Raw genomic sequence first — 12,288 nt, 5'->3', positions numbered from 1 at the left:
CCCCTTTTCTTGAATGCAGCCAGTTGCTTTTAGAAGTTGTCTGATGATTTTGGGAAGAGTGAATGTTGACTTAATGACTAAAAAGGGTCCACCTGTGTGTAATCTTGTCTCAGTATAAATGCAGCTGTGCTGTGAAGGTCACATAAGTTTGTTAAGAGAGTGTTGAGGAGCAAACCACAAAATGAAGTCAAATGAGCACACCGAACAGGTCAGAGGAAAAGCTGTGGTGAAGTTTAAAGCGGAGCTTGGATCTAAAAATTTCCCACGCGTTGAACATCTCAAGGAGCACTGTTCAATCATCTGGAAATGGAAAGAGTATGGCACAACAGCAAACCTTCCCAGACATGGCTGTCCACCAAAACTTATAGAACAAACAAGAAGAGCACTCATCAGAGATGCAGCCAGGAGGCCCATGGTGACTCTGGAAGAGCTGCAGAGATCCAGAGCTCAGGTGGGGGAATCTGTTCACAGGACAACTATTAGTCGTGCACTACACAAATCTGGTCTTTATGGGAGAGTGGCAGGAAAGAAAGCTGTTGTTGAAAACTATTCAGAAGAAAGAAGAAGAAGAAGTCTCGTTTAGAAGTCATTTGGAGGACACAGCAAACATGTGGCAGAAGGTGCTCTGATGTGATGAGACCAAAATCAAACTTTTTGGACTAAAAGCAAAATGCTACGAGTGGAGAAAAACTAACCCTGCACATCACTCTTAACACACCATCCCCACAGTCAAACACAGTGGTGGCAGCATCATGCTGTGGGGGTACTTTTCTTCAGCTGGAACAGGGAACCTGGTCAGAATTGATGGGAAGATGGATGGAACTAAATACAGGGCAATCTTGGAAGAAAACCTGTTGGAGTCTGCAAAAGACTTGAGATTGTGACGGAGGTTCACCTTCCAGCAGGACAACGATCCTAAGCATAAAGCCAAAGTGACAATGGAATGGTTTAAAGCAAAACATATTCATGTGTTAGAATGGCCCAGTCAAAGTCTGGACCTAAATCAAATTGAGAATCTGTGGCAAGATCTGAAAACTGCAGTTCACAAATGGTCTCCGTCAAATCTGACAGAGCTTGAACTGTTTTGCCAGGAAGAATGGACAAAAATTTCCGTCTGTAGGTGTCCAAAGCTGGTGGAGACATACCCCAAAAGACTTGCAACTGTAATTGCAGCAAAAGGTGGTTCCACAAAGTATTGACTTAAGGGGGCTGAATACTTTTGCACAGTGCACTTTTCAGTTTTGTTTTTTGTTTTTTATCTGGAAATGATGTATAATTTCCTTTCTACTTCACACTTGAGTACCATTTTGTGTTACTTATTCACATAAAATGCAAAAAAAATAAAAAATAAATAATAATAATTATTTGTGGTTGTGACTTGACAAAATTTCAAAAAGTTCCAGAGGGATAAATACTTTTGCAAGCCACTGTATTGTATGTATTTTATTTTTTTCAACTGAATAGGAATCTTTAAACAAAGCATTTAATTTATGTCTTAAAGCACATTTCACAAATTAGTCCTTATATAAGCTCGAAAAGGAAGGAGAAAATTTATACACTCCCACGCCTAGTAGGGGGGCTCAACTGCGCATGCTTCATGAGCAGGGCAGAACCGGATGTACCTAGCCGCTAAAGGCTAAACCATGGGTTCTATGTACAGCCTAGTGAGCCTACCCATGGAAGTATCCATGAATCCACCGTAAACACAGCAGTCTCCTGGAGTTTTTCAGAAATGGAGAATGTGCTTTTAGCCGTGGAAGATGACGACCTTTACTCGGGTTATAATGACTACAACCTCGCATTCGACACCGAGGTGAGTTCAAAACGAGTGTGGATTAGCCGCAAATTGATTAACCGCTTAATCAAGAAACATGTTCTGGTGTCATCTTTAATGTTTACTTGGAGGTCTTCATCAAAAATGCATTAGACAACGAGGAGCCATTCATCATACAATTCATACCATAAACACGCTAACGTCAATAATTCTGTAGACATTGAATTTGCGCTAACGCTGTTCAAAACGCATGCAAAGAAAACTTGCGGCTATTCTGTCAAGGGTGAAACTTCAGACCGGAGGCATAGGACTCAGTTATTCGTGACAGCGCCGATATTGGTCCCGTTTCACAAAGGAGGTTCAATAAACCTTGGGTTTTGTGTTTCACTAAACAGGTTTGGAGCAGAGTTAGAAAACTCAGAGACAATAAATCCAGAGTTTAACAGGACACGAGACTTTTATCAACGGATCCCAGTAAACAGCATTCACCATAGCAACGGTAAACCAGAGGAGGCTTCCATTTTAGAAGGACAGGAAGTCACGTGACTGGAATGCGTTTTGAGCAGATCAGTCATGTTTAATATATATTTTAAAAAATGTGTTGACGCACATTGTGTAATCACTTTATACTATTTTAGTATGAAGATATAAATAAGATTACTCTAAAGCCCCCCCACATAATTTTGTTACTGCCTACTTGCATAAAAATAACATAAGAATAAAACATAATTTGAAACGACAATTTTAATATTTCAGTTCAGATTTTAAATGAAATTTGCTAATTGCTATTTTTTTGCTCGTTTAAAATGTTAAGAGCTGTGTAGCTTATTAAGTTTTTAAATGAGTCCTAGATAAATCAAATTTTAAATTGCATAAAGTGCGATCCATGAATCTAATGATTTGCACTTTCTGACACACTTTAGTGCAGAAGTGGATGAAAGGTCAGGCTTGTAAGTCATTTGTGTAAAATAAGTGTAAAATAGTGATTGCTCCAGCAAAACTGATGCACTGGCGCATGTGTCGAGCTTTTTTTTTTTTTTTTTTTGGGAATTTCAGATATACAATGGTATAAAAAAGAACAGCAAGAGGCTTAAATAATTATATTCACATTCACAGAACATGTACAATAACAGTATTAAACAAATGTAGAAAAATAAATACAATAAAACATTCTATATTTCAAATTCTGTACATAGTGCTCTTGATTTCAAGGCTTTTGGGTTTGTACAATAGTTTAAAGAATTTATATAAGAGGACAAAAGGGACTGAAATACAACAAATTTGGGTTTCTGGTTAGAAAATTTACAATAATGAATGTTATTTTGATAGGATTAGGACGAGATTCAAGACACATATTTTTTTTTGCTACAATGTCATTTTCAAGTACATATTTTGCGTTAAGTAGATTTGTATCAAGCTTTCTATTCACAAACAAAAGTATGTCGTTCCAAAAGATTTGAGTGTATGTGCAGTCCCAAAATACATGGGTGACCATTTCTTCAGTGTTATGACAGAATGAGCAAAGATGATCTATGTTTAAATGAAAGTTTGAAATGACAGCATTAACAGGGTAACATCTATGAAGGATTTTCAGGCATACTTCACAAATCTTATTGGTTATAAAATATTTCCTAGGCAAAAGCCAAACATATTTCCAGTTGATGTCAGTAAATGCATTGTTCCAAACAAAAACAGCAGCTGGTTTACTGATGTCTTCTCTCATAATAAGTTCTCTTATACATTTGTTATTTGTTTTAAAGCTCAAAAATGGTTCAGAGTTACCAATAAACAGCTTCTCCTTCAAAAGATCATCATTATAGGCATGAACAGAGGTGGACATCAGCATTTTGACACCAGAAGGAATAGCATCAAAAACAATGGCATATTCTCTTGGCTTTACTGGGAAATTGTAGATATTGAGAAATTCTCTGTAGGAATAGGTAATGCCTTCTTTGTTAAATAATTGATGAACATTGATAATGCCATGGTCTACCCACTTTTTGAAGAAAAGAGTTTTGCGCTTAAAACATATATCCTTGTTATTCCATATGTAATACCTGTGTGGTGAGAAGTTACTGTTACGTTGGTCTTTAGTACATAAACATAAGTGTTTGTGAAAGTTAGAGAGTTTAACTGGAAGCCTGTCAATGCTGTAATTACATCTTAGAATAAAGTTTAGGCCTTCTAATGCTTCAAATACATGTGTTGAAATGAAGTTCCATAGAGAATTTGGGTTCAGTAAGTATCTTTTGATCCATTTAATTTTGAAAGAGGAATGTAAAGTCTGAAAATTTAGTACGTTAAATCCACCATCACTTAGTTTATTAATCATTAGGTTTTTTGTTAACGAGGTGCAAATAATACCTTGTTCACTTGTGCATTTATGTCACTGGATACATCAAGGGCAGAGCTGGCATAAGCTAGACTAGAGAGCCCTTCAGCTTGGACAGTAAGATTCTACCTGAGATTGATAAGTTCCTTTGAAGCCACATATTAAATTTTGTTTGAATTCTTTGCACAAAGAAGTTTTCACTTTGTCTTTTATCTTCTTTTTTATAATGGTGACACAGGAACACAGGTGTCACAGGAATTCCAGATATTTGTAAGGTGTTACAAAATTTGATAGGGAATATTTCACATTTGGAAAGGTTTAGATTAAGCCCTGAAGCTAAGGAGAATGTTTAATAGGTTAATAGCATAGTTTATCTGAGAAAAGTAATTTTAAAAAAAGCGTTGTGTCATCGGCTAGCTGACTTAAATGAATTTCTCTTCCTGCAATGGATATTCCTTTAAGATCACTATTCTTAATGTAATTGGCTAAAATTTGCATGGATAATAAAAATAAGAAGGCAGAAATTGGGCAGCACTGGCGTATTCCACATTCTATATTAAATCTATGAGTTGTTCCATGAGGTAGATTTATCGAGCTGTTCCCAAAAGCGTATAAGGTGCGAATAGATTTTTTTAAATGTACCCCAAAAATCAAACAAGTCAAGAGCTTTAAACTTAAGTTCATGTTCCACTGAATAAAATTATTTTTGGAAAACTAAAAACACAATGAGACTGTTTTCTGAAATGAGATCAGAATAATCCAAAATGTCAAGGATGAGTTGTATATTGTCGATGATATATCTACCATTCATAAAGCCATTGTGTGATTCATCTATTACATCATTTACGGTAGTACTTTCTTTAATTTGGTTGCAAGGCAGATAGCCAAAATTTTGTAATCATTATTAAGTAAGGTGATAGGCCGCCAATTATCTAAAAAGAGAGAATCTTTTTGTGGTTTTTGAATTAAAGTGATTAGCCCTTGGTACAACGCATGAGGAAGCTGTTGTTTTTCGATACTCTCTAAAAACATGTTTAATAAAAAGGGAGCAAGCTCAGAGGAAAAGTTCTACAGAATTCAGAGTTTAGTCCATCTGTGCCAGAAGATTTGTTCAGCTTGAGCTTTTTGATAGCTTTTGAAATTTCTGCCCGTGTAATTGGTGAATCACAAATTTTTTTATTAGATTCACCAACAGTTTTCACATTACCCACCTTCATTAGAAATTCATTCATATGAGTGAGTGAGAAGTTGGATTTGTATATATTTTTGTAATACTCTTCACCGGACTTGGATATATCTGTTGGGTTATCTATAATAACGCCATTAATGGATAATTTGTTTATGCTATTTTTAGTTTGTCTTTGTTTTTCTAATTTAAAGAAGTGACCACAATTTTGTTCACCCTCCTCTAACCATTTTGCTTTTGAGCGTATAAAAGCTCCTTTAGCTTTCTTCAAATACAACTTATCCAGTTTTAACTGAAGTGTTAGTAGTTCAGCTTGTTCAGCTTCAGATAGATTTTCTGGTAAGATAGAGGATAAGGTGATGAGTTTCGTGATTAAATCATTCTCTTCTTTTTTCTTCTTTTTTAAAGTTTTGCTCTAGTTTCCATAAGTATTTTTCTCAGTTTGAATTTTAACAACTCCCAATTTTTTTCATATTCCCCTTCCAATTCAGCCATATTGCAGTATTCTGAGATTTTGTTCTTTATAAGTTCACATATATTTTCATTTAGTTTCCAGTAGGCTGGACATCTACGAGATTCATTGCTTGTTGAAAAATATATGGTAAGTGTAATTATTTTGTGATCTGTTAGAGGAGTCAAAATGATCTCTGAAACAAACCACAAATCTATTCTGGATTGTTGCGTACCAGATCTGTTTTTCCAGGTGAGTTCTCTATTATGAGGATTATTTGTTCTCCAAATATCAATTAGCCCTCTTTCATTCATGAACTCAAAAAGATATAGGTTAACATTGTTTTTGCTTGGGTACCTATCCAAATCGCCATTTGGTGTACAGTCGAAATCTCCTCCTAATATTATATTTAAATCTGAAAATCTTTGTGTAATGTCTTCTATTGCCGTGTTTAAGTCTTGAAATAAACATTTGTTTTCCTTCACATTTGTATAGCCATACACATTACCCAAAAGAAATAATTGGTTGCTGTGTGATAATACCTGAAGAATGAAGTGTCCATTTAAGTTTGTATAAGGATAACCTTAAATTAAATTTATGCTTCAAAGTCAGAGTTCCTGCTGAATGATGGTTACCATTGGACATCCAAATGTCCTCTCCCCATTGTGACCTCAATTCAATTCAATTCATTTATTTTTGTAACGCCCAAAATCACAACAACAGTTGTCTCGAAGGGCGTTCATGTTTTGGTTGATGGGGGAAACCGGAGTACCCGGAGGAAACCTATCCAGACACGGGGAGAAACATGAAAAACTCCACACAGAAGGGCCTGGCGACCTGGGGATCGAACCAAACCCTCTTGCTGTGAGGCATGAGTGTTGCCACTCAGTCACCGTGCTGCCTACACACAAAAACAAAACAACAGGAAAAATCAGACAAAACAAGAAAAGTCGGCCAGGCGAGGAGGAGGAAGACCAGACGAGGAGGAGGAGAGCCGGGCGAGGAGGATGAGAGCCAGGCGAGGAGGCCAGAAGTTATAGTCTTCATCAGAACAGTGAGACTCCTGGATCAAACATAAATCTGCTTCAAAGTTTTTACAATGAAAAAAAACTGCCTTGCCTTTTGTAATTTCTCTTAAGCCTCGAGCATTAACTGAAATAAATTTTAACAGTGAAATGTTTAAGTGAACAGTGAAATATAAAAGTCAGAACAATACCTTCTTAACCTAAAGGTATAGAGTAGTAACACAAGAAAACAGAGCTTCTTCCCATGGAAAAGTTCTGATCAGCATCATAACAGCTAGTGTATTTCCTTACTGTCGATGTAGGCTTTTCCTCCAATGAAATAGGCAATCTTCTTCTCCTTCCATGCTTTTTGGATGATGGGCCACAGATGATTGCACTTTTCGCGGCCCTCCGTTGTTTCAGATAGTCAGTTTTTAGACATTTTCCAAATGGCATCATGGAAATGTCGCATTGAGAACTGAATAATGATATCTCTTGCATGGGCCTTGGTCGGATTTGCTCTCCCCCGCTTGTAGCGCGCCAGTTTAACAACTTTGTTTTCAAGCTGTTGGAGCGTGTTTTCTGTCTTATCAATTCTTCCTTCTGTCTTGTCCAGCCTGTTTCATGTCATGTATTTCACCAGAAAGAACCTCAATTGATGATTTCAAGTCTTTTATTGAGTTCTCAATTGAGGACCCTTGCTTCTGAATAGCTAGCGTTAGCTGTGCCACTATAGCAGCTGCCGTGTCTTGCTCCATTTGACCTTTTTTTGTGTTCGTAGATTTTGTGGGGGTCACCGGAGGTTGATTTTCACTTTTGCTCTTCGTTGATGAGGAGTTTGACATTGCGTCGGAGATTTCAGTTTAGTGCATAAATGCTTATATTCTCAAAAAGTTGGGAGGAGCTCTATAACAGTGTTTACCACTTCGCCATATTAGCTCCTCGCATGTGTCAAGCTGATAGAGCCCTGTATTGATGCTTGTGTTGCTTTAAGAAAAAGTCACCTGACCGATACTGCTGCTGTTTTGCTCGTCTCCGACGCGACAAACTGTGTTTAAAAGGTACCACTTCTGCATCTGTCAACGGGATGAATCACTATTAAAAGAAGAAAATTACCCTTCCAAAGATAAAGAAAGGACTTTCCCCTTGTACATCAACAAAAATGGAGCCCTTGAGGGAAAAAAAAAAAAAAAAATCTGCTGTGTGTGATAATTTTGATCTTTTAACAGCAAATAAGGTGTACTGTATTTCCTTGTTCCCACTTGATCTATCACAAAAAAAAAAAAAAAAACATACAGCAATGTGACTCTAAGTATAAATTATTTAATAAATTTTATGCAGGTTAAATGCCACATCTGTTCAACAGAGCTGTAATAGATCAATAAAAGCACCTCAATGCTAAGGCATTATAGACAATTACATCCAGAATGAACACAGGTATACAGACATTGAACAGCTTCCTCATGGTTGCTATATTAATATATGCTTTATTATTTTAGCCCTGGCAGAGTCCAACATGCACTGGGAACAGGTCTGACTTACTGCCGGCAATGCGAACAGAGCTGCCTGCTCTGGTCATACAGGGACCGGATCTAACACTCAAGGACCCGATGGAGAGTATAGAGCAGGTCCAGTGTTCGACGACCGGGGCGAAAACCACACTGCTCCTCCTCGATCCGAGGTTCGGCTATCGGTCAGATTCTCCTCTCCATTACCCTGGAATAGATCTTATTGGGAAGGCTGAGGAGTGTGATTCCCCTGTAATTGGTACACACCCTCCGGTCCCCCTTCTTTTACAGAGGGACCACCACCCCGGTCTGCCAGTCCAGTGGTACTGTCCCCGACCGCCATGCAATGTTGCAGAGACGTGTCAGCCAAGACAGTCCCACAACATCCAGAGACTTGAGGTACTCAGAACCAATCTCGTCCCCCCCCGGAGCCTTGCCACCAAAGAGCTTGCCAACCAACTCGGTGACGTCAGCCAGGGTGATGAACGAGTCTGCCTCCGGGTCCACAGTCTCTGATTCCTCCTCGGAAGACATGACAGTGGGATTGAGAAGATTCTCAAAGTATTCCTTCCACCTCCTGACAACATCCTCAGTCAAGGTCAGCAGCTCTCCACCCACACTGTAAACAGTGTTGGTGAAGCATTGCTTCCTCCTCCTGAGGCATCGGACGGTTTGCCAGAATTTCTTGGAGACCATCCGATACTCCTCCCCGAACTCCTCCCAAACCTGAGTTTTTGCCTCTGTGACCGCATGAGCCGTAGCATGCTTGGCCGCCGGTACTCATCGGCTGCCTCAGGAGTCCTATGAGCCAACAAGGCTCTTTAGGACTCCTTCTTCATCTTGACAGCATCCCTTACTTCCGGTGTCCACCACAGAGTTCGGGGATTGCCGCCGCAAGAAGAACCGCAGACCTTACAACCACAGCTACGAGCAGCCGCATCGACCATAGAGTTGGAGAACATGGCCCACTGGGAGTCCATGTCCCCAGCCTCCCCCGGGATAAGGGGGAGGCTGGGGAGAAGTTCTCCCAGAGGTGTGAGTTGAAGACCCCCCTGAAAGAAGGCTCCGCTAGGCGCTGCCAACAGACCCTTACGATACGCTTGCACCTGCCAGGTCTGTCCGGCTTCCTCCTCCACCAGCGGATCGAACTCACCACCAGGTGGTGATCAGATGACAGCTCTGCCCCTCTTTTCACCTGAGTGTCCTAGACACGCGGCCTGAGGTCAGATGACACGACAACAAAGTCGATCATCGACCTCTGACGTAGGGTGTCCTGGTGCCACGTGCACTGATGGACACCCTTGTGCTCGAACATGGTGTTTGTTATGGACAAGCTGTGACTAGCACAGATGTCCAATAACAGAACACTGTACGGGTTCAGATCAGGGAGGCCATTCTTCCCAATGACGCCCCTCCAAGTGTCACTGTCGTTACCCACATGGGCATTGAAGGAGAACAACGGAGTCCCCGGTTGGTGCACTGTGTCCCAGGGACTTCAAGAAGGCCGGGTACTCTGCACTGCTGTTTGGCCCGTAGGCCGCCACAACAGTGAGAGACCTGTCCCCGACCTGAAGGCGCAGGGACGCGACCCTCTTGTTCACCGGAGTGAACCCCAACACAAGGCGGCTGACCTGTGGGGCAATGGAGAGTCCAGCCCCTCTCGAGTTGGGTTCCAGAGCCCAAGCTGTGCGTGGAGGCGAGGCTGACTATATCTAGTCGATAACGCTCAACGCACAAGCTCTGACTCCATTGGCCCAGCGAGGTGACATTCATAATTTTCACATAAGATATAAAATAATACCATTATGGCGTCATTTGGCTATCTTTAAGTTGGAGCACGTATACATATATATATTTTGTGAAACCATCATGTGATTTTGAGATAGTACTATGTCTAAAGTACTGCAGATGTTTTTTTTTTTAAGTTCATATTTGGCAGTTATACGTTGATGTTAAATTGTACAGACTGTAAAATTACAAATTCTGTGATAAAGAATAAACTTACGTTTGGGTTGTCCATGACTTCTCGATATCAACTCAACGTCTCACTTTTGAGTCTGACGCTGACGATAAATCTGTGATCGTCTGTTCAAGTCTTGTTCTGATGACGTATTTCTGTTGAAGAAAAAATAACCAAAGCGGGCGCTCGCTGAAGAAAATAAAAACCGTAGCGCGCACAGGTAGAAAGAGAGCGGGCGCTGGAGGGTAAACAGCGCGCGGTCAGACACATGCGCGCTTTGCTTTCACATTTTCACCGCTCACTTTTAGATACTGCGCACTACGATTTCTGTATACGCGCTCCAACTTAAAGATAGCCAAATGACGCCATATACCATAGTAAATACAATAACTTAAATCCTATTCTGTATACAAGTATGACTAGGTCATTGAATCAATGTGTCTGTGAGTCTGAACTAAGTTGTCTGCAATGATGTATACCTTAAGATCCAACAGGTGTCAGTATAGAGCAACACAGTAACACTGTACCGGCACAGTATCAATACAGTTTGGGGACTTTGCCGAAATGCTTCACAAGGTCTCATCTACTCATCACTAGTGTAAAGTATAAATAAATACAAATCAAAGAATGAAATTATTTTCAAGCCTTATTAACTGCACCTGGTCCATCAGTGACTGACCAATCAGAGCTCTCCTTCAGGAGCAGACTGGTTAAACTCTGGTTTAGAGCAAGGATCTATGGCTTGTTCCAAATTTGTCAAATTTGCCACGAAGCTCCTTGTTCCTTAAGCCAAAACTGGATGTGCATCACATTCTGCCATGATAAGGACTTTCTGAATAGTGTGCTGAGTTAAGAAGAAGTTAGGAAAATAATCCTGCATGCTTCCTTTGATAGCTCATAGGCGAGATTGAATAGTGACCACTCCATAGATACTGCAGCTTCCAGGAGCTTGGGCCCAGAAAGAATTCTCCCATAGAGTACAATGCATTTTTTAAGAAATCAAACTTCCCTTGTTCAGCCTACAGGGCAACCACATCTTTCTAAGATTTAGCTTAGCCCCGCTCTTAGTCCACTGTAGTTGCTATCGCTCTAATTGGTCAGAACTGGTCACTCGGTGCACATTTCTGATGCCACACGGGGGGAGGCGTTAGCCCGTATTGAAGTAAATTATTTTTGGGCCCCTGCCCCAATTAGCACATGCCATTGAAAACAATACGCCGTCTTGGGTGCACCTTTCAGATTTTCTTATACTTCAATGAACAGGGGTCGGGAACCTATGGCTCTTTTGATGACTGCATCTGGCTCTCAGATAAATCTTAGCTGACATTTGTTAACACAATAAGTAATGAATAAATTGTACATAAATACAGAAGTGATCAAATCAAGTAATTCTCAAAAATAAACAATACTACGGTAAGAAAACCATTTGGCTCCGTCTTTATGCGCTGCCTCAACGAACAGTTCTCACAGCGCGTGCTGTTTTCCCTCATGCGCGCCATCGCTCTTAAAGTGATGGTAACATATTTAATGTTTAATATTTAATAAAACTTCAATAATGACAATCCTAAGATATTTTCCAAAATCAACATTAATGCAATAAAACCAGTGTAGCTTATACATATAAATCAAATATTAACATAAAACATAATTTGTTAACATTAAAATATTGACACTCTGAATTTGCATGCATTACCAAAAGTAAACCAAATCTTGGCTCCCACAGATGTTGTTAAAAAAAAAAATTAACAATACATTCAGAGACTTCTTATACTCTTATTATTAATTATTGGTCTTGTTTAAAAATTCACACATTTAGTAGTATTCAGGGAAAAAAAAAATTGGATGGCTCTCACGGAATTACATTTTAAAATATGTGACTTTTTTGGCTCTCTCGGCTAAAAAGGTTCCCGACCCCTGGGTTAGAGGAATAAAACTAGCTCTTAATCAAGTTAGGTTCACAGAGTGAGGTACCATGGTGACTGACTCAGGGTTTAGGTTCACTCTCTCTGTGAAACAGAAAACTCTAGGTGGAGGACTAATTCTGCTTCTTGAAACGGGGCCATTGTGCAAGTA

The 12,288-nt window shown here is 39.7% G+C and overlaps 1 protein-coding gene and 1 long non-coding RNA gene across 2 annotated transcripts in view; one reads left to right on the top strand and one right to left on the bottom strand.

Annotated features, from left to right (window-relative positions):
• The window catches only part of LOC129457312 (uncharacterized), a 348,575-nt gene that overhangs the window by 239,035 nt on the left and 97,252 nt on the right, over positions 1 to 12,288 (bottom strand). The gene's annotated exons all lie outside the window — the stretch shown is intronic.
• ift88 (intraflagellar transport 88 homolog) overlaps positions 1,575 to 12,288 on the top strand; it is a 70,936-nt gene continuing 60,222 nt past the window's right edge. The window contains exon 1 of the mRNA XM_033987597.2: positions 1,575 to 1,813. Coding sequence (XP_033843488.1) covers positions 1,733 to 1,813 — 81 coding nt within the window. The 5' untranslated portion in view covers positions 1,575 to 1,732. The remainder of the gene's footprint in view (positions 1,814 to 12,288) is intronic.

This window comes from Periophthalmus magnuspinnatus, chromosome 21 (assembly GCF_009829125.3).
Source record: "Periophthalmus magnuspinnatus isolate fPerMag1 chromosome 21, fPerMag1.2.pri, whole genome shotgun sequence".
Classification (NCBI taxonomy): Eukaryota; Metazoa; Chordata; class Actinopteri; order Gobiiformes; family Gobiidae; genus Periophthalmus; species Periophthalmus magnuspinnatus.
The sequence above is the reverse complement of the archived record's forward strand: the minus strand, read 5'-3'. Positions and strand labels throughout refer to the sequence as shown.